Source organism: Gadus chalcogrammus, chromosome 12 (genome assembly GCF_026213295.1).
Source record: "Gadus chalcogrammus isolate NIFS_2021 chromosome 12, NIFS_Gcha_1.0, whole genome shotgun sequence".
Taxonomy (NCBI): Eukaryota; Metazoa; Chordata; class Actinopteri; order Gadiformes; family Gadidae; genus Gadus; species Gadus chalcogrammus.
In genome coordinates, this window is record NC_079423.1 from 5,347,625 (window position 1) to 5,373,961 (window position 26,337).

Below are 26,337 nucleotides of genomic sequence, written 5' to 3' on the forward strand. Positions count from 1 at the left end.
TCCCCTTGAGAACCCGAATCATGCTAGTTTAGTTAGCTTAGCATGCAGGGATGCTCCGTTTTAATGGGTTGTTAATGTGTGACTGAGGCCACTGGCAGTGAAGGGGTGTAAGAGGGGCTGGCCGCCCGCTCCTGGCTGCAAGCGTCTGGTAACCTGAGCTCCTTGGGCGGCTGTTGTTGAGCCCCGGACCAACACCAGTTCTGGTCTGGCAGCCTTCCTGGAACACAGAGCGGGCGGCTCCCCACGTGCGGCCAGGCGCCGGCGGGGGCATGGCATTCAGGGTGGGGGGGGTTATGGGAATAGGTACAGGGACGATACGGTGCATGAGGATGCTTCAGGGGAGTTGAGAGTAATATAGGAAAAAAGGAAGATTTGTGGATTCATTTAAAATGTATTGCAAGGTTGTCCACTTCATGTGAATCATCTTGAGGGGGTCAAAGTGCATTTAGATAAGGAATCTCTTGGCACCTCAGGATTAGATTCCGATTCAGAGGTCAACGATTCGATTCTAAACCGATTATCGATGCATTTTTTATGAACATTTCCATGTGTGATTTTCAAAGATATATCTATACATCTGAGTTTGCTCCTCAGAGTTTGCTAATCACTTCCTACTGATGATCATTAAAGAAATCAAGAGATGAATTACCTTATCTAATATTTTATTAGAGAAAAAGCTTTTGTCACAAATATGACTTTCTATGAACAATGCAATAATCAATGCAGCTTGCATTACAACACACCATGAAAGTAGGTAAAAAATAACCAGATTTAGTATTTTTTTCACCCCTAATTTAGATAGTACTGTTTAAATATATTGAAGTATTTTGACAGTTTTCAGTTGTTCGGTTCCTAGGAGCTTTGCTTATCTCCGAGCTCGAACTTATGATATGTTCTATAATCAGGGCTAGAGCTCTTCTTAGGCCAACAAAGGAGGTCGCCGGTTGAATATCCATGCTTCTCTTTGCACAAAGGGCTGCAGTGCCCTTGAACCAGTCATTCAACCCCCCCCCAGCTGTTTAACAGCTGAAAAACTGCCTGCGTGTGTGAGAGCCAGTGTATGAATGCGGAAAGTGTCTGTGAATGTGTTTTGGTGTTTGAATGTGAGGCATTTACTGTTAATCACTATGACCTTGAGTCGCTATGAAGGGCCTTGCCGGTCGAATTGTGCTATATGAACACAGACTGTTTCTGATCTAAAGCACCAAAGTGCCCCTCTATGAAACCCCAGTCCAGGCTTTCTTTAACCCCTGATTGTGGTGGTGTAGGGGACGATGCAGACCTGTGCAGCGAGCTGCTCCAGGAGTCTCTGGACGCGCTGCGGGCCCTGCCCGAGGCCACACTGTTCGACGAGGGCACCGTCTCCTCCGTGTGGCTGGAGGTGGTCGAACGGGCCGCCAAGTTCCTCAGGTGAGGTGCCGAGAGAGGCTCCACACTGCAGCATACTGCCCCGTACTTCACCCACATCGTGCTACAATGCAGCGCCGCGTACTTCAGTGCACTTCCAAATACTTTGTGGTGATATGTGTGTAACCTGTGTGTCATGTGTTCTGATGCCGTCTTGCGGGGAACCAGTGATGTCCATGGAAGTGCCAGTGCCAAAGGCAACATTCCCCTGCAGGACCAGCACCTTGCTCTGGCTATACTCCTGGAGCTGGCTGTGCAGAGGGGGACCCTGAGGTAGGGCTCCGTTCTACCCTGCTGCGTAAAGGGCCCCTGTTTCACTACCAGGTGCCATGTTGAGATGGTGATCTATTTCAAAGTAAAAGCCATTTAAAAACATCAATCACTTTGTGATGTCACAAGTAGGAGCGGACACTTACCTTTTTCGGATGTGAGCCATTATAAGCCGTTTCAAAATCGTCCGCTTTTGTGACATCACAACTGGAGTCGAGTGTCCAATCCCGCGTGGTGATGTGACCTCTTGCTGCCCGATGCTACGTAGATACTTTGTGATATCACACTAATACATGGCGAGTGACATCGCATGGCTCTTATCCGAACCAATCAGGACAGGGGAACACGCTGTTGTAGTCATACTCATGTGTGACCAGCGGTCCTGCTGTCACTGTGGTCCAATAGACAGTACTCTCTATAAAGAGAACATAAAACTTTCAGTGTGGTTCCCGAAGTAAAAATCCCATAAATTTTCTCCGTAGAGGTTTTTATTACAGCCATTATGTCGTAAGCATCCAAGGTATACTTTCAACGAACCATTAAATTGTGAAACGAGTATATGCTCCTGTAGAAACTGTTGTTTTTTTCCATAAAACAAATATTTCCTGGATATTACTATGGCTTTGAACGGCTTGGTTCAAGCCTTAAAACTCTTTATACAGTATAACGATTTTACGAAAAAATGAATGGGAAAGGTACTTCCGGAACCAGAGCTGTTCAAATGCGGGGTGGTCACTGTTGCGCTGGATTAGGGCGGCTCCTTACCTTCCTCTGGGTCCCACCGTCCTCCAGCCAGCTGCTGTCGGCGGTGCTGCTGCTGCTGCGTCTGTGGGGCAACGGCACGCGGGAGATGGACAACGAGCGCTCCACGCAGGGCACCAGCGCCCCACTGCTGCCCCTCCTCCAGCGCTTCCAGAGCATTCACAACAACAAGGAGGAGCCCATACCCGACGACCAGCCAGAGGTACACGGCGGACACAGGGTAGTGTCGCGGTCAGGGTGTAAAGTTCTGTTTGGATTTGGACGAAAACACGCGCTATCAATGAATCACCCGTCAATGCAAAACAAACTACAGAGGAGCTGACATAAACTTTGTTAACAAAAAAAGTTGGTTAACATAGTCAGGAAGTGTAACTGATTGATTGATTGCACTTTAATAGTCCCCAAGGGGGAAATTATTGTGCCACTACACGCAACAACATACATCAACAGGACAGTACAAACATCAAGACAGGGCGCAGTACAACATACACTACAGCGACAAATAAATAGGTATGCACCACATAGACACTGAAAGGACAACGATCACAGCAATACCACCAAAATAAATCACCACGTCGTATATAGTCCACAGCTCTTATTAAAGGGTCTGATCTCCTAACCTCAAGATCCTGACGGCGCCGCTGAGCCCCAACGAGTGCTTCCTGCGCTACCTGACGCTGCCCCAGGACAACGAGCTGGCCATCGACCTACGGCAGACCGCCGTGGTCATCATGGCCCACCTGGACCGCCTGGCCGCGCCCTGCAGCCCCCCCCACTGCAGCTCACCCACCTCGCACAAGGTATGCACCGAGCCCACGGCGCTGGGGGTCATACCCACAATGCATTGCTTCGCGTCCCGATTTCTCTCTCTAGCCCTGTTGATTGATACAGTCTGCAATGTTCACTATTTCTGTGAGAAACGAAACAAAGGTTTGAAATATCATTGTAATATCGCACACTCGGTTTTTTATCACCATGTATGCATTCAACACGCGAATGAGGCAATGCTCTCTAGTGTTTGAAAATAGCTGAGCACGACGGTGCTCCTTTAACTAGTCCCAAATAGAAAACGTGTTAATTGGAATGTGTGAATTGAAGGTCGATGAACATGTTTTTTTTGTTTTTTTTAGTTTGTGCTAAATAAGCTATCGGGCCAGTTCGGGCTTGTTTTCAGTAATGCTGTCAGAGATAAATCCTCGGCAGCTCTAGGGCTGCGGTGTTCCTTCCTGTCGGCTATCTGTTCTGCTCCCCGCCCATGTGACTGGAGAAAGCGGTTATCAGAGTGAACATGTCAACAAGCCTAATGGCTCCAAAGCACACCGTTTACCACATGAACAATCCCATGAAGTGATCTTTACTTGTAAAGAAGGCGTGTGCTGTCTTAACTCATTTAAATACGTACATGGGTCAAAGTGGGTCAAAAAACTTTATAATCATTATTCACAATAATAAATATCACATTATGTACATTACATGCTACACAATATAATGCACAATTATTCTGAATAAGGAAGAAAACTGTAAATACCCACGATACACAAGAATCATCATCATCATCATCATCATCATCATCATCATCATCATCATAAATCACAAGCATCATCCTCATACCAACAACCACAGCCCCATCCAACCCTCCGTATTGTCCATGGGCCACAGGGAACCCTGCAGGAGGTGATCGCCTGGGGCCTGCTGGGCTGGAAGCTGTACGCCAACGTGAACGGACCCATCCAGTGCAAGGCGCTGTCCAGCGTCGGCGTGGCCCAGGTCGTGTGCTCGGAGAAGGGCTTCCTCATCCTGTCCAGCAGCGGCGCCGTCTACACCCAGAACTACAAGAGCACCACTCTGGTGCGTTCAGCCCCCCCCTGGGGGATAAGTGTTCCTGTTGTTGATGGCTCATGAGGGGCTGCCTTGTGTAGAAGCCACTGGACACATGAGTGCCGGGTCGTTAACACAAAGGCTCTCTTTCAGGGTCTGGTGGCGGTGGGTGTTGATGTGTGTCGAACTGAGAATCAAACGCTGATATTAAAGGGGAAACGTGAGAGATGGACATGGCATACCGCAAAAGAAATCCCAGTAACCATGACACGTATTAATACGCATGGTGATTGACGCATAAGACATCTTAACGTACTTTGTTGGCAATTGTTTTAACATTTCATCCGGCTATATGGCCAAAAATAATCTAAAGAAGAGAAGAAGAATGCTTTCATCCTCATAGTATAGTCATATTTTGCATTCTGGATGGCAGCAGGAAATGCACTATTTATTTTGTAATTTGGTATCTTTTGTTTTTGTAAAATCTTCCCATGTCAGCAGTCTGTTTTAAATCATCCGTTCATTAAATAATAACCAGATTAAAATGGGTTCCTAGGCCCCAATGCTGGTGCACACGCTGAGCTCCAGGAAGATGATGAAGCTGGCTGCCCATCCAGACGGCCAGCACTACCTGGCCCTGTCGTCCAACGGAGAGGTCTTCTCCTGGGGCTGTGGGGACGGAGGACGCCTGGGACATGGAGACACCACGTAAGGCGCCAGCATGGAAGGGAAACGCCGTGACGTTATGTTAAAGGACACGAACATCAGCTCAATTTTGATAATGAGTTACGGCACTGTTGGATTTATTCTCTGCCTTTTGTTGTTATTGCTTGTGTAGAACATCAGCTCTTACAGGCAGGGTAGTCTACTTGCTAGGCTTTATTGTAATACGCTCAGGCAAAAGGTTCTGGATTCCAACCCCAATGTCACCAGTCTGCCTGTAGGCATCCTCGAGAAAGATGCCCCCCTACCTGTACCTTAACAACGGGTATCATCTGAGCCCTTACAGGCTATTTCAACACCGAGCCTTTTGTGACATCACAAATGGCAGTATCCACTCAAACAACCCCTAGCACTGAAATACGGACGGCGACATGTTCACATCAAACCCTGGGTTGCCAAGCAACAGACCGCCACCGCGGTCACTGTGATAACGGTCGTCCTCGGTTCTCCAGGTACCTGGAGGAGCCGGCCATGATCGCGGCGTTCAACGGGAAGCAGGCGGGGAAGCAGGTGGTGCAGATCGCCTGCGGGAGCACCTACAGCGCCGCCGTCACGGCCGACGGCGAGCTCTTCACCTGGGGCCGCGGGAACTACGGCCGCCTGGGCCACGGTGAGCCCCCCCCCGTCAAACGCCTTCACTCTCTTCCCTCTCGCACGCCGTCACATAGTCGACATGTTCTGATATCGTCTTTGGCCATATGGTCACTCCAAGTGTCCATATGGCCAACGATGACATCAGAATGTGTTGACTAATGTTGATTGGTTTCAATGGTTTATTTGGTAACCAAACAAGTGGGATGAGAAGTAAACTGATATTGTGGAGAGAATGAGGAAATTAAGAACTTACTCATAACCAATGAACAACAAGGTGGAAGATAACACAGAGAAAGCATAATGTAATTACAAAATAGGAAAAATGCAAAAAGCAAAATAAGCACGAATGTGTATTTTCATGAACTACATAGCCGTTTGCAGAGTGGCACATTTTGCCCATCCACACAGCAACGCCAGCATATTCAGATTCAACCACTGGCATTGTTGCTTGTCACCCCCTAATGTGTATGGAAGGTCAAAATGTATATAAACCTTTTTGTTTACGTGTAGTGTGTCCTCAGACATCTACAGTGCTCTATGTGATCGCTGAATTCTATAGATCTGTATTTGATAGAATGTTCTGGGTCCTAACCATGGGTTTCTTGCTGTCTGGTTGTTGTCCAGGCTCCAGTGAGGACCAGACCACCCCCATGCTGGTGACGGCTCTGAAGGGGCTGAAGGTTCTGGACGTGGCGTGTGGAAGTGGTGATGCCCAAACGCTGGCGGTGACGGAGAACGGTGAGAAAAACGACACCAAGTACCAATGGGAGAAGCAAACTATCTGATGTGAATGAAAAGATGATAAATTCAAGCTAGGGTAGGCAATTTGGAGAAACGAGCCAGAATGAGCTAAAAAGTATCAAACTGAAGAAATTAGATCAACGTTAGTTCATCAAGACATCGATTGTTTATCTACTTCATGTATCATCCTATTGCCCTGAGACAAACGTTGGTTCATCAATACATCCTTAGTTAATCTACTTCCTGAATCACCCTAGTGCCCTGAGACCAACATTGGTTAATTAAGACGTCGATAGTTAATCTACTTCCTGTATCATCTAATTGCCCCGATACAACCGTTGGTTCATTAAAACACTGTTGGTTAATCTCCTTCCTGTGCGGTCTCAGGCCAGGTGTGGTCATGGGGGGACGGGGACTACGGTAAGCTGGGTCGCGGAGGCAGCGATGGCTGCAAGACCCCTAAGCTGGTGGAGAAGCTGCAGGACCTGGACATCGAGAAGGTGTGCTGCGGCAGCCAGTTCTCCGTGGCGCTCACCAAGGAAGGCCAGGTGTACACCTGGGGGAAGGGAGACAACCAGCGCCTGGGCCACGGCACAGACGAACACGTCCGCTACCCCAAGCTACTGGACAGTTTACATGGTACGCTTTACTACATTTTGCCATTTTGGAAGACACTTTCATCGTAAATGACTTACGAGTGAGCCAGTGTGTAAACTTGGTTAGAAATGCAAGCTTGGTAAAACGTTGTATTCATTATAATATTTTATTTGTTTTACTGTTACAACATGCTTTCACAGACGCGGCATAAAATTGCGCTGTGGAGAATGAGTCAGACTAAAGCCACTTTGTGGTTTGCTGCCATCTGTTGTTCAAATCGGACCCATGACAGAATTGTTTTCTTTAGAGTATACATTTTACTGACGTAACCCAAAAAGAGTTTATCTTTATGTTTATTTTAAAATGCACTTTTCCCTACCATCTAAAATACCATCTCAAAGCGCAAACTGTCATCAAGGCCTTACAAATCAATGTAATGCAGGCCCACAAGCCTTTTTCAGTTGTCTGACTCTGACCTATGTCCTCTCGTCTTCAGGGAAGAAGGTGGTGGACGTGGCGGTGGGCTCCACGCACTGCCTGGCCCTGACGGACGACGGGGAGGTCCACAGCTGGGGGAGCAACGACAAGATGCAGCACTTTGACACGCTGTTCTCCAACAAGAAGCAGCCCAAGGCTCTGCCCGGCCTCAACTCCAAGCACATCGTCGGCATCTCCTGTGGACCCGGACAGGTATGACGTCGGCCTCTTCAGACCTGTTGACACAAAGCCTCTACAGACCTATAGACACAAAGCCTCTACAGACCTATCCACACACAGCCTCTACAGACCTATACACACACAGCCTCTGCAGACAGCCTCTACAGACCTATAGACACACTGCCTATACAGACCTATAGACACAAAGCCTCTACAGACCTATCGACACAAAACCTCTACAGACCTATCCACACACAGCCTCTGCATACAGCCGCTACAGACCTATAGAAACACTGCCTATACAGGCAGCCTCTGCAGACCTATAGATGGACAGCCTCTACAGATGGTCTCTACAGGCGCACAGCCTGCATTGGCCGATGGGTTCCTAGTGTTGTATTGAAACCATGTTGGATGCATGGTCTCGTTGTCGTGCAGAGCTTCGCGTGGTCGTCGTGCTCCGAGTGGTCGGTGGGCCAGCGCGTGCCCTTCGTGGTGGACGTGTGCCCCATGACCTTTGAGCAGCTGGACCTGCTCCTGCGGCAGGTCAGCGAGGGCATGGACGGCAGCTCCGACTGGCCGCCGCCCCAGGAGAAGGAGTGCATGGTGGTGGCCGCCCTCAACCTCCTGCGCCTACAGGTAGGGTCGCGGAGTTAACGTTGTGTAACACGATGCACGATGACCCCTGACCCCCTAGCTGCTCATTAATGGCTTTATCTGTGTTCACACAAAGCGGCTACGACATAGTTATATATGTCATTACATATATATATATATATATATATATGATAGTTTACTAGACTAAGAGATTAGGTTTACGGTTAGAAACGCAGAAACATAGGAGTTAAATGTTCGGAAGAGTAAATAATTAATACCTTCTGTTGCCGTAGCAACTCTGCACTCTGTCTGATAACTTGCCTGTGTAGCACTTTTTTGTACTTGCTTTTATAATGATTCCCAGCCTCACCTTTAAGTTAATTTTAGATAAATGTGTTTACAAAAGTATTTGTGAAATTAATGAATAGGCAAAAATGGAAACGATAAGTTCAGTACAGTCACCCTATCTTTAACATGGTGTGTGTGTGTGTGTGTGTGTGTGTGTGTGTGTGTGTGTGTGTGTGTGTGTGTGTGTGTGTGTGTGTGTGTGTGTGTGTGTGTGTGTGTGTGTGTGTGTGTGTGTGTGTGTGTGTGTGCGCGTGTCTCCTCCAGCTCCACGCGGCCATCAGTAACCAGGTGGACCCCGAGGAGCTGGGCCTGGGGCTGGGCAGCGGGCTGCTGAACAACCTCAAGCAGACGGTGGTGATGCTGGCCAGCAACGCGGGGGTGCTGAACACGGTGCAGGCCGCCGCCCAGGCCGTCCTCCAGAGCGGCTGGTCCGTCCTGCTCCCCACCGCCGAGGAGAGGGCCCGGGCGCTGTCCTCCCTGCTGCCCAATGCTGGTGGGTGGGGAGCGGGGGGGGGGACCTCGTGGTATTGGGGGTGGTGGTGGTGGTGGTGATGGTGGTGGCGACGGTTATAGCTAAAGTTTCCCCGTTTCAAATCACAACTCCAAACACAATCTATTTGTCCCAAAACTGCATATTCCATCTGATGCCAATTGCTATGTCTCCTACTATTATTATTATTTTTTCTTATTGTTGCTTCTTTTCAATTACTTTTTTGTATCGTTGTATGGCGTCCTTGCAGAGAAAGATAAAGTAGAACCAGAATGTATTCTGAAAATAAGTAAAAAAATATATATAAATGGAAATTAGATAAGTAGCTCCTCATCATCTCAACATATCAACATCCTATCTTATTTCATGTTATTTGATCTTGTCTTATTTCATCTCGCCCTATCTCATCTCATATAAACATATCTTATTTAATTTAAAAATATCTTGCTTCAAATATCACCTTATCTCCTCTTAAGCTAAAAGGATCTGAACATGTGGGGAGGGGAGCGCAGGGTGCGGCCTGGTGACCGCTGAACTCAGTGTGTCCCTGACTCCTCCGTAGCGTCTGGGAACGAGGTGAGCGTGAGCCCCGGCCGCCGCTTCATGATCGACCTGCTGGTCAGCAGCCTGATGGCTGACGGGGGTCTGGAGTCTGCCCTGAACGCCGCCATCACCGCGGAGATACAGGTACACCCCGCGGCTGCTCATGACCCAAACAGGGGCTCTGTTCATTCGGCCTGCGAGGGTTTAATCTTTATTTACGAAGCGTGCCACATAACTGTCAGCATGCAGTCGTTACACCCTCAGTCCATTAGGGAGGGAGGGAACATCAGATAAAGATAAAAACACAAAAAGAGGATGTTATGCTAACCAAAACAAACCCAACTGCCAAACCCACATTATCCTCTTTTGAAGATCAGTTCGCTACTTAACTCCCACGCTCCGTCCCCTTCTCCTTCCTCAACCTCCTCCTGCTCCCATTCCACCAAAACATCTCCCTCCCTTTGTTGTTCCTCCCCCCAGGACATCGAGGCCAAGAAGGAGGCCCAGAAGGAGAAGGAGATCGACGAGCAGGAGGCCAACGCCTCCTCCATGCAGCGCTGTCGCGCCCTGCTGGACAAAGACCTCATCAACACGGGCATCTACGAGTCGGCCGGCAAGCAGAGTCTGCCGCTCGTGCAGCTGGTCCAGCAGCTCCTCAGGTACTGCCCGCACGAATCTACGCGGCACTCGTCGCTTCATTGACGCGGTTTGGAATTTGTCTCACTGCAGTTGTTGCATACAGGATGCAACAACTGCAGTACGAAATTAACTTCCGGACGACTATGAACCGGAAGTTAATTTGAACCCTGGTTGTGCCTCCACCACCACCACCACCACAGGAACATGGCGTCCCAGACCATCTCCAGACTGAAGGACGTGGCCCGCCGTATCTCCACCTGCCAGGAGGCGGAGCAGGTGAGCAAGGAGCGCTCGGCCTCGCTGGACCTGCTGCTGCGCTTCCAGAGGCTGCTGGTCAGCAAGCTTTACCTGGGGGTGAACGGCACCGAGACCCTCAACGGATACAGTAAGAGCCTCCCGACCCCCCCTCTCTGTCCCGTCTGTTTGGATGTCCTGTGTACGCTCACTGTATGACGTGGAATATAGAGCATGATTCAACACTAATAATATTACAATATGTCTATAGAATAAGACCAGCATGCCTGTATCTACTGTCTCGCCCACCTCTTTACTCTGTGGTCGTCTTTATTTATGAAGTTATCCCCCTGGTGGCTCCATGAGTCCTATTCAGTCGATTATTTGATCATTTATGCGTGAGCTCTGAGTCGTTAAGGTTTTTTGTGTGCATATTTTGTAGTGGTCAGTGTTTTTTGGAGCTCTAACTTGTAGTTGTGAATGTGTGTGCTGCAGACCCGGAGCTGCTGGGCGTGGGCTCCCTGCTGAAGAAGTACATCTCCCTGCTGTGCACTCACATGGGCGACATCCTGCCCGTGGCCACCAGCATCGCCTCCACCGGACACAGACACTTTGCTGAGGTGTCCCGGGTCATCGAAGGGGATCTGACCGGTACTTTTACCTTTTCATCCATTTATTCGTGCCCCCATTCATCCATGAAGGAGTGTATTCAATCATAAATGCTACATGCCATTTTGTGGACACAGTTATCCAAAGTGTCTTAATATACTATGAGTGCATCGATTCTTAGTGGGGCCTCCAGTGGGAAGTGAACCCGTAACTCTGGCAGTGTGAAGCCATGATTTACCAGTTGAAACAGCACTCATTAATGTATTAACTTATGTAACTCTTTACCTGCTTTTGTAGGTTATCTATTTAGTTGCTTTTGTGTATTTATCGGCACTGCGTTTCCACTACCGACTATTTGGGCTGGGAGTCAACCACTCTGGCTCTCTAAGCCTGTATGCATTTCAACATTATGAGCAGCATTGTATGCGTACATTAGCACCACACCAGGAAAAACCAGACCATAATGTTTATGGACGGGGGCTCACGGCTAGTCCCAGTCCATTAACACAGGTTGCGTGCTGTGAGCTTTCTAGGGGTCCTGCTCCCTGAGCTGGTGGTGTCCGTGGTGGTGGTTCACTAACATTACCCCTGTTGTGTGGTCTCTAGGGGTCCTGCTCCCTGAGCTGGTGGTGTCCGTGGTGGTGGTTCACTAACATTACCCCTGTTGTGTGGTCTCTAGGGGTCCTGCTCCCTGAGCTGGTGGTGTCCGTGGTGGTGGTTCACTAACATTACCCCTGTTGTGTGGTCTCTAGGGGTCCTGCTCCCTGAGCTGGTGGTGTCCGTGGTGGTGGTTCACTAACATTACCCCTGTTGTGTGGTCTCTAGGGGTCCTGCTCCCTGAGCTGGTGGTGTCCGTGGTGCTGGTTCACTAACATTACCCCTGTTGTGTGGTCTCTAGGGGTCCTGCTCCCTGAGCTGGTGGTGTCCGTGGTGCTGGTTCACTAACATTACCCCTGTTGTGTGGTCTCTAGGGGTCCTGCTCCCTGAGCTGGTGGTGTCCGTGGTGCTGGTTCACTAACATTACCCCTGTTGTGTGGTCTCTAGGGGTCCTGCTCCCTGAGCTGGTGGTGTCCGTGGTGCTGGTTCACTAACATTACCCCTGTTGTGTGGTCTCTAGGGGTCCTGCTCCCTGAGCTGGTGGTCTCCGTGGTGCTCCTCCTCACCATGGACGCGGGGCTGCTGCAGGAGACGGGCTCCATCCCCCTGCTGGCGGGGTTGTTGGAGCCCCTGGACCGCTACAACCACCTGGCCCCCGGACACGAGAGGGATGACCACGAGGACCTGGCTTGGCCCGGCATCATGGGTAAAGCAGAGGGGGCCGTGGTCCCCGAGCTGGGGGGGCGGGGTTGTTGTCAGGGCAACGTGATAGGTGATGAGGCTATCACAGTGGGGCAGGGGGTCGTCACGGTAACGTGATAGGTGATGAGACTATCACAGTGGGGCAGGGGGTCGTCACGGTAACTTGATAGGTGATGAGGCTATCACAGTGGGGCAGGGGGTCGTCGGGGTAATCGGCAGTGCGGCGAGATATAGTGGAGGTTTAGCTTTCACATTTATGAATTAAGCCAAACAAAAAGTCATCCAAGAACATCCAAAAAGATGATGTTATTATGTACTTTAAGGCGAGCAAAGAGGATTTCATAACGGTCTATAGATTAACTAGGTGTTGTGTCTCTAGCTTGGGTCAAGGGTGTTTGTGTTGTAGTAGCTACCTTGGAACTAACTGTCTTGGAAAGCGTCAGTGTGTGTGTGAATGTTACTTGCTTGGCTCCGATGTGTAGTTTTGTCTAGTTACTGTGGAGCAGCATGCGTTTGAATGTAACTAGCGTGGCTCTGCTGTGGCAGGCTCGTTCTTTACAGGTCAGAGCTCCAAGAACAACGAGGAGGTGTCCCTCATCCGCAAGGCCGACCTGGAGAACCACAACAAAGACGGCGGCTTCTGGACGGTCATCGACGGCAAAGTGTACGACATCAAGGACTTCCAGGCACAGTCTCAGTCGCTGGCCGGAAACAGCATTCTGGGTAAATTTAGAGGCATTAAAACGTCTTTTGAACAGGGCCTAAAGCGCGTCATTCAACACAGGCATGACCTCACTCTGACGTCATACATGTGTTTTTTTTTTTCCTGGTTGCAGCCCAGTTTGCCACGGAGGATCCTGTGGTTGCATTGGACGCGGCGCTGCAGTTTGAGGACACTAGGGAGTCCATGCAGGCCTTCTGCGTTGGCCAGTACATGGAGGTATGGAGCCACCCGGTACTGGGCTGGATATAACTAGACGGGGGGGACGTTTGGATAGGAGTTTTTAAAATAACCTTCCTAGGTTCGTCCATATCATTAATGCAGTCAAGATCGAGTTGATATGTTCCTTTCGAAAGCCATTGTGATCACAGGGCCTCCAAGACATCACCAATACTTTTTAAACTAAATACATGTCAGATTATTTCTACTTGATATACTGCAGGTGTGTCCAGCCCAGACCATGATCTAAAGCAGTAGTATCATTAGCTCTGGTACAGTAGGGCTCTCTTCCTCTGTGGTGTCGTGACGTGCTCCTCTCCTCAGCCCAACCAGGAGACGGTGACCACGCCGGACCTCAGCAGCCTGTCGTCCCCCCTCATCGACACGGAGAGGAACCTGGGCCTCCTGCTCGGCCTCCACGCCTCCTTCCTGGCCATGAGCACCCCCCTCTCCACCATAGAGATAGAGTGTGCCAGTAAGACCACCTCCATCCCACAGGGACCACAATGGAAATCAGCCTTCAGGCATTATTGTGGCATCCCTCAGTATTTATGTATTTTTAATGTATGACACAGAGTGCTATTCATATCAATCAATCAATCGACCAACCAAACCATTCTCCTAGTGCAGCCAAATTCCAACGAAATGTTGGACTATTGACGTGATTTCTTCAGAATCGGACCACCACAAATCCTGGACCAATGACGTCATTAGCCCTCCTTTTTCTCCTCAAACGGAGCTGATGTTACAGAACGTCATTATTTTTTTGATCCGATGCGACTTAATTCTATTTGTGGTTGAGACACCCTGCTAACAATCTAGTTAGTCTCTTATCTCCCCGGTAGCCTCAACACGTTGTTCTCCCCCCCCCCCCCCCCCCCCGCCCCTCCAGAGTGGCTGCAGTCGTCCATCTTCTCGGGGGGTCTGCAGACCAGCCAGATCCACTACAACTACAACGAGGAGAAGGACGAGGACCACTGCACCTCCCCCGGGACCCCCTCCCCGGACAAGGCCAAGCTGTACTCCCGCAAGCTGACCCTCAGCGACCACGCCCAGCCCTTCCTCCAGGCCATCGCCGACAACAACACCCCCGACCACACCGTCAAGGTCAGGGGTCGCTGCTTTAGGACATCACCTCCGCCTTGAGGTCAAAGGTCACTGCTTTAAACCGTGACCTCCTCCTCTGGGTCAGAGGGCACTGGTTGAGTACATGACCTCGCCCTGGAGGTCAGAGGTCGCTTTAGGGTCCTGAGTCCAAAACACAATCTGGGGGTTAAAAGTGTCCCCTGAAATGTAAACAAGCCTGATATGATGAATGAATTAATGCTGAATTTATGATTATTTTCAAGAAAAATAGCCCCAAGTTTTCAACGGAATCCTATTTTCATTTAACTGCAATATCATTTTTGATGTCTGTTATGGATGGTACATTGAAGGAGAGACGGTGAGCATAGGAAGGTAGCAACCAATCGCGTGTAGCACTAGCGGGTTGAGCCCCCAAAACACCCCTTAGCTCAGACGGGACTCCACCTCCACCATAAGTCCAGAGGGTCTTACTCTCGGGGGGGCTGTTCTGTCTTTGCCTTGCAGGACTTCTTGTGCCAAATCGAGCGGTGCTGTAAGCAGTACCACCTGATCACTCCCATCACCTTCCCCCTCGAGCACCCCGTGGAGGAGGTGGGCCGGCTGCTGCTCTGCTGCCTGCTCAAGCACCAGGACCTCGGTAACCTAGCAACGCAGCATCCGTGGGAGACATCACACTGGCAACAAGGAACTAGGAGCTAAAATTAAAACCATTAAAGACAAAGAAAACATTTCCCATTTAAGGTCATCTTTATAGGATTATATAGTCATTTATTTATCCCAAATGGGAAATATACATGTATCAAAAAGATGCAAAAATAAATTTTAACATTATCAACAGTTTAGAAAGACATTATTGACAGTTTATGCTACATTACTGATTATTGTCACTTTAAACATTATTGACCATCGTACATAAGTGAAGAAAGTCAGAAGAAATTGCCATGCGTGTACCTGAACTCACTTGTTTCCGATGGTGTGGGCTCATGTACTGCTTGGTGTTTCCATCGCAGGCCACGTTGCTCTCTCATTGGTCCACCAGTGTGCCTTGGGCGTGGACCAGACCAAGCAGCGTTCCATCCCTAAATGTGTGATCGACGTGTGCCGCATGGTGTACCAGGCCAAGTGTTCCCTCATCAAGGTATGGAAGTCATTCCATCAAGCACTCTACCAGTTGAGCTAGACATTACGTGTATGTAACGTAGACTATGGGAGTTTACATCACAGGGTTAAGGGCTTCTATCTCCACTGGGGAGTCACCCATGTTAAGAAAGTAAAGAACCACTCGCCTTGGATATGTCACATATATAAACAATTGCATCGCAACACTTTTACTTTTACAACCAACTTTTTGGAATCAGTGTCGTTGGTCAGTAGGTTGTTTTTGGACAAAAAAAAACATTGAATCGTCGTACCAGTTCTTAACACAACAGTGCTGTTAACATTCATGTTGAGACGCGACTCATGTGGATAATCTTGACAAAGGATACTGGTAACGGAGGTCTCAGTGAAACCAGGAGCGACTAGGACAGTGGTTTAATCCCCGAGACTGATAGGGTCCTGATTAAAAGCCATCGTTGTGTGTCTGTGTGTGCGTGCGATGTGTTTCCCTCCCCCAGACCCACCAGGAGCAGGGGCGCTCCTACAAGGAGGTGTGCGCGCCGGTGATCGAGCGCCTCCGCTTCCTGTTCAACGAGCTGCGCCCTGCGGCGAGCAACGACCTGTCCATCGTGTCCAAGCTCAAGCTGCTCAGCTCCCAGCCGCGCTGGAAGAAGATCACCCAGAAGCTCATCCGGGACCGCCGGAAAAAGAAAGGTGGGTGGGTTGTTGTTGGTATGGTCGCAAAGTGTGCTAACCCGCTGCGAATCAACGGTAACGATTCACCGATATGAAAAAGACGGAAAGATATTCATAAGAACTACAGATAATTTCCGAAATTCTGAATTAATTTTGTGATTGTCCCACATTACTTTAATTTAGGATTTTCTTTTTTTACTAATCTGGTCCATACAGGTTGCCGCTATATGTGCATCCCTAATTAACATGTTATAATTATATATTTCGAAAAATGTAATTTGATTCAAATCAAATTCTTAAACCATAATTATTCATCCAATGCATACTTTTTTAACATTCACATTACAATGAGGCTAATTATCGGTCTATTGCTAATAGATTAAAGTGTATTGTTTTTTCCCTCTGATTGGCAGTGCCTAAGAAGTCAGAGTCGCCAGACGTAGAGCAGCCAAAGATAGAGAATGAAGGGACCAATGAGGAGGAACTTAACGTCACTGTTACTCCCGCCCCCGCTGACAGGAAGACGTCTACTAGCAAACCAAAGGTATTCAGCCTTTATTATATAGAGTCTAAAATATATGAATAATTATTTTTTATGGAATTAAAAAAATCGTAGACTTTTCTGTCTATCCTTGTCTGTCTTTTTCTTTTCCTTCTCTTTTTTCTTTTCTTTTCTTTTATTTATTTCTTTGCTTTCCTTTTCTCTTATTAGTTTTTTTTTCTTTCCCTTTCCTTTTTTAAATTAATTACAAAACCACCTATTATATTTCTAATTGGATGATGTGATTCCCTGTGGCGGCCGCAGGACAAGTGGCAGCCCATGCTGAGCTCCGTGTCTGGGGGCCAGAAGTACCGCTGGCTGAAGCACGGGCCGCCCCACGGCCTCTACTCCCAGTCCAGCCTCATGGCCACGCTGGTGGAGTTTGCCCTCAAAGAGGAGCCCCTTGATGTGGAGAAGATGAGGAAGTGTCTGCTCAAACAGGTCAGACTGACGTCCCTCTGTCCCTCTTCGGTGGCCTTTCCCACTTGTTTTTTCCGTGTCCTTTGGAGGGCTTAGAGTTTGGGGGTGTGGTTAAATGTGGAGCCCCTTGAGACTGTAACAGTGATGAAGGGCTATACAAATAAAATCGACTTGACTCTAAGACCATTAGGGATGTTTCAACCACTCGCAAAGTCGATCGTCAACGACCAGGGAATGCTTTATGTGTAGTTTAACTGTTATAAATAAATCAGTGTCTTGGTATACAAACTTCCTGGGCTGGCAACATGACAAAGCACTCACACAGCTGATGTGTACGGTCCCTGCCAAATACATCATCAATCAAAATAAAACGACCATATCAGCTTAAAGTCCAGGAAGCGGGCGGACAATGTGTGTTTTTCCTGCGGCAGACGTTTGATGTGTGTGTGTGTGTGTGTGTGTGTGTGTGTGTGTGTGTGTGTGTGTGTGTGTGTGTGTGTGTGTGTGTGTGTGTGTGTGTGTGTGTGTGTGTGTGTGTGTGTGTGTGTGTGTCGGGGTCCACAGCTGGAGCGGGCGGAGGTCCGGCTGGAGGGCATCGACACCATGCTTAGGCTGGCTTCCAAGAGCTTCCTGCTGCCCTCGGTGCAGTACGCCATGCTGTGTGGCTGGCAGCGCGTCATCCCCGAGGGCACCAACATCGGGTACGTGGTCGTCACGGTTACTGAGGATGACATAGGATGGGGCGGAGGGGGGTGGCCCGGATGCGTCGGTGGGTGGGTTTGTGTAGTAAGAGCCATCGGGGGCCCCTGGTTAGAAAAGCGCAGTATAAATGCAGTCCATTTACCATTTAACATGTTTTAGGATTTAAAAAATAGTTCCACGACTCAACATTGTGTCCCTGGTGTGTCAGAGAGCCGCTGTCCGACTGCCTGAAGGACGTGGACCTGATCCCGCCCTTCAACCGCATGCTGCTGGAGGTGACCTTCGGGAAGCTGTACTCCTGGGCCATCCACAACGTCCGCAACATCCTGCTGGAGGCCGGGGCCCGCTTCAAGGAGCTGGGTCAGTGGCTACTCACTCCTAGAGGCTATGATGGGATGGAGTCCTATAGAGAGCTATTCTAGGAGACCATCAATCTCCCTCTATTTGACCCTATCCGTTTTCTTTGTCCCTTTCTTTCTTCTCCCCTCTCCTCTCCCCTCCAGGTGTCCAGCCGGTTCCCCTCCAGACCATCACCAATGAGAACCCGGCCGGGCCCAGCCTGGGCACGGTCCCCCAGGCCCGGTTCCTCCTGGCCATGGTCCACATGCTGACCCTGAAGCACGGGGCCAACAGCCTCAGCCTGCTGCTCAACTCTGGCACCCTGGCCCTGACCCAGAGCATCCTCAGACTCATTGGTGAGAATCCTACCAACCGCTCGGCATTATAGTAGCCACGTAGTGTAGGGTGTTTGAGTCAAAAGGTACTTGATTCCATTTCCCCCCTAGAGCAAGATATCAGCGCGATCCCAACCTTACTGCTCCTAAAGTGACTAATGTATCTGATCACGATATCTGCATAATGAATTGAAGTCTCTCAGAGACTCTACACTAAATGAATGCTAAACGGGATGGTGGTGTTATAGTTGGGGTGTCTCGATCCCCAATTTCCAGGTAGAACATCGAGGCACTATGGGGCTGTTCTAATGACATGTTTCCATGGTTAAATGTGGCTTGGTATTAACGGATGCATGGCAATAAATACAAAACGATTTAAAGCAGGCATAAATGGTTGTTAAAAGGCCATAATTCTATCGGATAGAGAATCAACCGTACCAAGTGATTATACGGAGCTCCCAAACCATTGCGATGCAGCAGGATCCCTCCGATGACTGAGCGCCTTGTCGTTGCGTGCCCAGGTCCCAGCACGGACAGCAACGAGGAGGACCTGAGTCTGTGTGCCCACGGGGGCTCAGCCACCGTGCTGGAGGAGTGCAGGAAGGAGGCCACGCCCGCTCCCCTGCCCGCCGCCGGGCCAGAGCTGGGAGCCCTCATGAAGATCGGCACCCGGGTCATGAGAGGCCTGGACTGGAAGTGGGGAGACCAGGTAAACCCCCCCACGACCCTAACCCCCTGACGTCAACCTTATTCCTGCCCTGAACCTAGGACTAGCCCCGATCCTAACACTACTAGCCCTAGGGGTTGCGATTATTTGACCTAACTTTTCACTGCACATATGAAAAGCCAGGGACTTCTTCATCTTGAGTCTCTTTGAGTATAGTCTTCAGTAAAGAGACTCTCCTGAAGAAAAAGGTTATCATCCTTTAAAGACCACAGAAATTCAACCAACCAACACATCATAACTAAAATGATAATAATATCAAATCTATTCCAATACAGTTACAGCAGTCTGTGTCTTTGAGCTGTGGTGCTAAGGGTTCAACCCGTGTTAAAGGGAGGTTAGGTAGCTGGGTATCTCCCCATTGGTTCTGACCCCGGCCCCTGTGCCCATGTGACCAGGACGGGCCGGCCCCCGGCCTGGGCCGGGTCATCGGGGAGCTGGGGGAGGACGGCTGGATCCGGGTGCAGTGGGACACCAGCAGCACCAACTCCTACCGCATGGGCAAGGAGGGCAAGTACGACCTGAAGCTGGCCGAGCCGGCGCCCGCCTCCCAGCCCGCCACGGAGGACTCGGACACGGAGGACGACACGGGTAACCTGCTCCCCCGGAACCACGACACGCCCTTCAATCTGTAGTTTACTGTCTCACTGTAACCACAACATCTGTAGAGTCATTGCTCTAACAACATTTTGTGGAATAATTTTTTTCGGATTTTTGTCTGAGATTTCATTCCGATATCTAGTTAAGTAGATGCTTGTCCAAAACAACTTCACTGGTAGAGGTTAGGGCATCTCTCGTCAGCGATGCATACAGGTAGACTTCGGTCATGGGGTCCCTCATTCTAGGGATGTAAGGGAACTATCCTGAAATACACAATGAAGAAAGAATCACAACAAGTATTCTCACACCAGGTTTAACAGATCTCCTTTGAGGGGCTGGTTTCTGCCAACCCATCTCTCTGCATGAACAGCTCGAACATGAACTATCACGTCAAACTGATGGAACAGAAATACAGGGCAGGCTGCAGGAATTTTAATTTGTAAACCCTCTCACCGTCCACCACCTTTCATCCTCATTGTGTGTGTGTGTGTGTGTGTGTGTGTGTGTGTCCCTGTCCCTCCAGAGGGGGAGCCTGTGGAGCGGAGCAGCCACCCCACAGCCATGATGCTGACCAGCACGGTGAACCTCCTGAAGACCCTGTCCCTGTCGGCCGGGATCTACGCCGACGTGCTGCAGACCGACGCCATCCGCACCCTCTGTGGCCTGCTGCGCATGCTGGTGGCCAGCGGGGCCAATGACAAGTCAGGTGAGCCGGTCACGTGACCCGCGCGGCACGGCTAGCGGGAACGGAACGACATGGAGGAGAGCAGATGATGCAATGGGTTGTAATTTATAAAATAAACATGGACTTCTGTCTGTCTCTCTTCTACAAACACATTCATATACACAAGCTCATCTGTTTTCGGCCCAAGCATTCGAAAGCTAGTAAAACATCGATATTGTACAACTATATTATTATTTTTGAATCTATGCATGCATGTATTTATAATCTAAAAGAATCAAAAACAAAATCAATGTTGCCTCAAATTTAAATCAAAAATAAATCTGAATCTCTGTTGTTTCTCGGTCTGTATGACCTTCCCGTTCTCCCCGCCCGCCTCGCCCGCCTCTCCCTCTCGCCTGTCTGCAGGCCTCCACGCCCACCGCCTGGTGTCCCTGGAGCAGCACCGCAGCTGGAGCACCCTGGGCTTCATCCGCAGCATCGCCCTGCTGCCCCAGATGTGCAGCACGCTCAGCACCTCGGCCTGGATCGGCCTGCTCATCCGCATCGTGGAGGGCCACCAGTCCTTCAACGCCATCACGCTGCAAAGACAGGTAGGCTGCCGTCGCTGCGGTATCTCCAACACCAATCAGAGGTGGGCACATCTCTGATTGGGGCTGTGTAGCTCTGGTTGGAGCTCTTGATCTCTCACTTTTACCCAACTCTACTGGTAAAAGATTTGGTTTTGAGTTAGTTGCTAGATGAATTGATTGTTCTCGTCAGGGCCGGCGCTCGGCATAGGCGACCTAGGCGACCTGCCTAGGGCGGCAAATGTGTTGGTGGCGCCCTCTGGTGGCGCCCTTAATTAGTCAATTAAAGTATACGAAACAAACGGAGAAGGGAGGGGGCGTGGGAGCAATCGCTTGGGCGCACAAAACCGTCACCGTAGTATGCAGGACACTGCGACAAAGCCCCCCCCCCCCCCCCCCCCCGCTCGGAAGACCTGTCCAGGGCGCAAGTTGATGTCGAGTCGCCTAGGGCACCGAAACGGCCGGCGCCGGCTCTGGTTCTCGTCACTATTGTGTTTTTGGTTACTTCTTACAAACTTCTGTCAAAAACACACACAAGTGGTTTTGAATCTGTGGGGCAAAAGATGATTGTGAAAGACATGCTAGAATGACGTTGATACTCTGATGGTAGCGCGTAAAGAGCTATAAATCCAGTTTTAACGCAAAGATCTGGCAACACTGGATCACATAGTGTGTCTACTTACAAACAACTGATTTCACTACACTACACTGAACTTTCTGTGTAACTTCCCCTCGTATTCATGAGGTGATCCTACAGGAGAAAGTGCGTATTCTTCAGTTTGAGCAGATGTGGGTGGCCCAGGGTTCATTACTCACCCTGGGGCCTCTGGGGGGCTGAGTGTTGTATCATCCGCCCAGCCGGCAACCCAGCCCCACAACCGCTCTTATTTTAGCATCACTGACGTCTGGGAAAACACAAAGTTATGCAGAGAGAAAATGCTGAAAGGTCATTACTGCAGCTTGGCCGGTTATTAAAAAGAGTCCCAAAAGGCTGACGTTGTTTGGGTTTGTTTCTTGTCTTTTATCCCCCTCCTCTCCAGATCTTGGCGCTGCGTCTGCTGCAGGCGGTGCTGCCCTCCTGGGACCGGCTGGAGCGCTCCCAGGACATGAAGTTCCTGGTGGAGAAGCTGTTTGACTTCCTGGGCAGCCTGCTCAGCACCTGCTCCTCTGACCTGCCCCTGCTGCGAGGTATTGCACCCTGAAAGACCCAATGCCAAGCTCCGGTCTAATGCCCTCGTTATTATAATGAATCGTAATCAGTTTGGGAATTGGGCGTTTCAAAAGTGAGGATGTATGTATTTTTTTATTGAAGACCTTTCATTAAAATACCCCTGTTGAACCGTCAGGTACGATTTTTAATGAAGGTTTATATCAGTGCTTTTGGTAAAATAGGACTCCTTAAATGTTGTCTGTTGTCCTTAATGTGGTCTTTACAAAAAAGGGGTTTAAATTATATTGATAGCAACATATCTTCACCATCCGGCCACTGATATGGTCATCCAGAATCAATCAACAGTAAAGGTTATTTATTTAACCAAATCCTGCCATTGGAAATCTTGCGTTCCCATTGGGCATCACGTCATTGACTTCCCGTTTTCTCGCGCAGACGGTTCGATGCGCAGGAAGAAGTCCCGCCCCCAGGCCTCTCTGACAGCCACTCACAGCAGCACGCTGGCGGAGGAGATCGTGGCCGTTCTGCGCACACTGCACTCTCTGGGCCAATGGAGTGGCCTGATCAACGAATACATTAACGCCCAGCTCAGCTCCATCGGAGACGTCATGGCAGGACGCCACTCGGAAGCGGTGAGACGCGACGTCATCGTCAAATTGTGTCATGTGGTTCTGTTTGATGGATGTGCTCAGTTTAGACAATTTTATTTCCACATTTAGTAATTAATCTGGACATTTCTCGGACACTAATTATCCAAAGCAGCCTCAAGGTTATCAGGTCATCAAGGAGTAGGTAGGAGACTGACACGCTAGAGTAGTAGCCTAACGCAGTAACTATTGGTGGGACGTCGAACACTCGGGACCCTACAACTGCCCCCAAAACGAGTTAATGTGGTCTTGTGTCTTCATAGATGGCACAACACTAAAATACTTTGTATTTCTGAGAATGTTTCCCTTAAGCAAACAAGAGTTCAGTCCATGACCGTCTACTCTCTCCCCCCTGCTCCCGGGGCAGTCCTTCCTGGAGGAGTACTTCCCCGACTCGGAGGGTCCGCGGGTGGGCAGTCTGATGGCCGTGCTGGCGGTGATCGGCGGCATCGACGGGCGCCTGCGGCTGGGCGGCCAGGTGGTGCACGAGGAGTACGGCGAGGGCACGGTCACCCGCATCACGCCCAAGGGACGCATCACGGTCCAGTTCCACGACATGCGCACGTGCCGGGTGTGCCTGCTGAGCCAGCTCCGACCGGTTCGTCTCACACTTATCCTCCCATCACATGCTTCTGCTGGTTCACCTCCTCCATAGATACAAAATATTCCTAATATATTTGTTTTTAAAAGACAAAGGGAAAATAAAATAAAACATCCATATGTGAGGCTAAGGCTTAAAATATCAGGCATTGCGCTAAAACATTAATGAAACAGGAGGTTAAAAAGTGAACCTAGAATAATATCAAAGAGACATCAATGTAAATAACACACGAGAACCAATCATTTATGTTGAAATGAAATAACTGGTCTCTCTCTTCTCTGGCCCCCAGCTGCCGGTGATATCGTTCAGTGTGCACAACCTGCCCTTCACAGAGCCCATGCTGGCCGTGTGGGCCCAGCTGGTCAGCCTGGCCGGCAGCCGCATGGAGAAACACCGGCTCAAGAAGTCCCTTAGTCGTGGACTCACAGGTACACCCCATAATAATCACATTAGACGGATGTTATAGATGGTCACAGGTACACCCCGTACTAATCACATTAGACTGATGTTATAGATGTTCACAGGAACACCCCATAATAATAACATTAGACTGATGTTATAGATTTTCACAGGAACGCCCCATAATAATCACATTAGGCTGATGTTATGGCTGATAACTGTAACCCCATAATAATCACACTAGACTGACGTTATAGATGGTCACAGGTACACCCCATAATAATCAAATTAGACTGATGTTATAGATGTTCACAGGTACACCCCATTATAATCATATTAGACTGATGTGCGGACCAGGTCCAGCTATCGGTCCGTTTAAACCTGACCTGACCAATCCCCACGTCTCCCTCCAGCAGACCAGGTGGACCTCCACCTGCTGCGCTGCCAGCAGCTGAGGCTGTACATCCTGAAGGCCTCGCGGGCGCTGCTCTGCCACCAGGACAAGCTCCGCCTCATCCTGGCCCAGCCCGCCGTGCTGGACCCTGGACCCACCCCCAACGGTACCCCACTACAGCCACCGAGACACACTGAAATACCAGGAACCCTATTGAAAAGCACGCACGCACGCACGCACGCACGCACGCACGCACGCACGCACGCACGCACGCACGCACGCACACACACACACACCACCCAGCGTGCTGTTGAAACCCACAGCGTTGGCAGATTATTCCGCCAACTGTCATATAAGAGCAGAACTGGCTTAGGAAGGAGATCCATTGACGCAATAACTCGCCCTTGAATATCAAATTTGACCATGTCAATTGTATACATGAACAAGCGAACACTCCTCGGGTGTTTGTTGTGAGTTTATTCACCGGGAGTTTATTCCTCAGTTTAAATGTACGACTCTTGATTGACAGGTATGACTCAGACTAGTTCACTTTAAGTTAAGTTCACCTAAGTTCACCGTGGTCAGTTTGAGACGAGGGGGTCTCAGGTGGGTCCCGGGGAGAGCTCGTTAGCGCCGCTCACCTGTCCTGTCTGTGGTGACCCACCTGTACCCCCACCGGCCTAACGAAAGGCTGGCTCTGGAACACCTGTTCTCACCTTCACACACACACCTGTGGTGCGGCATAGCAGACAGACACACACAGAGGCCCTGACACACACACACACACACACACACACACACACACACACACACACACACACACACACACACACACACACACACACACACACACACACACACACACAGCTGTTTGGGCTCTGTTCTGGCAGCGTAGCGACGTCACCAGGTCCCCTATCTCTGGTCCGGTGTGGCCCCTTCGCTCTGCCCTCTGGGAGTTTGGTCTCGCTTTCCTTTTATAACTCCTGTCTATTCTCCCCTCCCGTCCCCAGAGGAGACGGTGGCGACCTCCCCAGACGTGGGGGACCTGTCCCCAGAGGGACCCCTGCCACCCCTACTCCTGCTCCAGCAGCTGCTGTCGGCCGCCACCCAGCCCTCGCCCATCAAGGCCATCTTCGACAGGCCAGAGCTAGAGGTTAGGAGGGACGCTTTGGATCAATTTTAATGATGGTGCCGGTGGGTCGGGTTGGTGGCTCTGGCAGTATTGGGTCGCTGGAGAATGAAGTTGTGGATGTATGGCTGTGTTTTCGTGGATTGAAAGTTGAACTCTTGGTACCTCCAGGCTGCATCTCTGCTTGGTCTGTGTGTATATACTATGGAACACAATAATACTTTTTTCATATTTTTCACATATAAGTGCATGATAAACCTATGGACTGCAGCTCTGTGTCTGTATATCTGTTGATAAGTATATATCTGTCTCTGGCAATGTGTGGATGTATATACTTTGGTTTCCTACACCATAATGGTACTTAAAAATAAGTACTACTTCTTTTTCCCATTATTAGCATACCAATAGTGTGCAGTGTTACCAGTGTATGTATGTAATGTATATGGTTAGTTTATAACTAACTATATGTGTATATATGCATCTATCTCCAGGCTGCAGCTCTAACAGCGTGTGTTAATGCAGTATGCATCATACCCCTCTCTGTTCCCAGGCTGCAGCACTAATAGCGTGTGTTAATGCACGTTATCGCAGTATGCATCATACCCCTCTCTGTTCCCAGGCTGCAGCGCTGGCCCTGTGCCAGTACCTGGCGGTGGAGTCCACCCACCCGTCCTCCCCTCTGTTCGAGGAGAGCAGCTCCAGCGAGGCCTCCACGCCGGTCACGGTGCAGCAGGTGCGCCCCCCCCGGCTGAAGAAGCAGAAGGCCTCCCCCGTGCCGCCGCTGCCCATCGTCCTGCAGCTCATGGACATGGGCTTCCAGAGGAAGCACGTGGAGGTGGCGCTGAAGACCCTGTCCGGCACCACCGCCTCTGGAGTCCCCGGTACTGGGGCCGAGCGCCACACAGCGCACACTGCACTTCCACTCCTGTTCATAGTGTA

General features: G+C 49.8%; 1 protein-coding gene and 1 long non-coding RNA gene across 7 annotated transcripts in view; one reads left to right on the forward strand and one right to left on the reverse strand.

Moving 5' to 3' along the window:
- The window catches only part of herc2 (HECT and RLD domain containing E3 ubiquitin protein ligase 2), a 69,437-nt gene that overhangs the window by 7,834 nt on the left and 35,266 nt on the right, over nucleotides 1-26,337 (forward strand). For 4 of the 6 annotated variants that reach the window (XM_056604470.1, XM_056604467.1, XM_056604468.1 and 1 more), the window contains 40 exons: nucleotides 1,269-1,410; nucleotides 1,576-1,680; nucleotides 2,470-2,641; nucleotides 3,066-3,239; nucleotides 4,099-4,287; nucleotides 4,814-4,965; nucleotides 5,433-5,590; nucleotides 6,199-6,312; nucleotides 6,703-6,954; nucleotides 7,409-7,602; nucleotides 8,005-8,205; nucleotides 8,776-9,004; nucleotides 9,564-9,688; nucleotides 10,025-10,203; nucleotides 10,384-10,568; nucleotides 10,913-11,068; nucleotides 12,144-12,329; nucleotides 12,872-13,048; nucleotides 13,162-13,265; nucleotides 13,590-13,740; nucleotides 14,158-14,372; nucleotides 14,856-14,988; nucleotides 15,362-15,489; nucleotides 15,968-16,163; nucleotides 16,559-16,689; nucleotides 16,951-17,127; nucleotides 17,671-17,807; nucleotides 18,017-18,168; nucleotides 18,312-18,503; nucleotides 19,004-19,191; nucleotides 19,605-19,797; nucleotides 20,330-20,512; nucleotides 20,897-21,081; nucleotides 22,098-22,245; nucleotides 22,664-22,860; nucleotides 23,243-23,473; nucleotides 23,766-23,904; nucleotides 24,289-24,435; nucleotides 25,280-25,422; nucleotides 26,018-26,279. In XM_056604470.1, the coding sequence (XP_056460445.1) occupies nucleotides 1,269-1,410; nucleotides 1,576-1,680; nucleotides 2,470-2,641; nucleotides 3,066-3,239; nucleotides 4,099-4,287; nucleotides 4,814-4,965; nucleotides 5,433-5,590; nucleotides 6,199-6,312; nucleotides 6,703-6,954; nucleotides 7,409-7,602; nucleotides 8,005-8,205; nucleotides 8,776-9,004; nucleotides 9,564-9,688; nucleotides 10,025-10,203; nucleotides 10,384-10,568; nucleotides 10,913-11,068; nucleotides 12,144-12,329; nucleotides 12,872-13,048; nucleotides 13,162-13,265; nucleotides 13,590-13,740; nucleotides 14,158-14,372; nucleotides 14,856-14,988; nucleotides 15,362-15,489; nucleotides 15,968-16,163; nucleotides 16,559-16,689; nucleotides 16,951-17,127; nucleotides 17,671-17,807; nucleotides 18,017-18,168; nucleotides 18,312-18,503; nucleotides 19,004-19,191; nucleotides 19,605-19,797; nucleotides 20,330-20,512; nucleotides 20,897-21,081; nucleotides 22,098-22,245; nucleotides 22,664-22,860; nucleotides 23,243-23,473; nucleotides 23,766-23,904; nucleotides 24,289-24,435; nucleotides 25,280-25,422; nucleotides 26,018-26,279 (6,822 nt within the window). The remainder of the gene's footprint in view (nucleotides 1-1,268; nucleotides 1,411-1,575; nucleotides 1,681-2,469; nucleotides 2,642-3,065; nucleotides 3,240-4,098; nucleotides 4,288-4,813; nucleotides 4,966-5,432; nucleotides 5,591-6,198; nucleotides 6,313-6,702; nucleotides 6,955-7,408; nucleotides 7,603-8,004; nucleotides 8,206-8,775; nucleotides 9,005-9,563; nucleotides 9,689-10,024; nucleotides 10,204-10,383; nucleotides 10,569-10,912; nucleotides 11,069-12,143; nucleotides 12,330-12,871; nucleotides 13,049-13,161; nucleotides 13,266-13,589; nucleotides 13,741-14,157; nucleotides 14,373-14,855; nucleotides 14,989-15,361; nucleotides 15,490-15,967; nucleotides 16,164-16,558; nucleotides 16,690-16,950; nucleotides 17,128-17,670; nucleotides 17,808-18,016; nucleotides 18,169-18,311; nucleotides 18,504-19,003; nucleotides 19,192-19,604; nucleotides 19,798-20,329; nucleotides 20,513-20,896; nucleotides 21,082-22,097; nucleotides 22,246-22,663; nucleotides 22,861-23,242; nucleotides 23,474-23,765; nucleotides 23,905-24,288; nucleotides 24,436-25,279; nucleotides 25,423-26,017; nucleotides 26,280-26,337) is intronic. The other 2 variants (XM_056604469.1, XM_056604471.1) reach the window with 2 other exon arrangements.
- On the reverse strand, nucleotides 616-3,044 carry LOC130393752 (uncharacterized). The gene is made up of 3 exons (XR_008897144.1): nucleotides 2,443-3,044; nucleotides 1,824-2,092; nucleotides 616-1,752 (listed from the first exon to the last, which is right to left on the reverse strand). It is a non-coding gene; the product is annotated as an uncharacterized LOC130393752 (long non-coding RNA).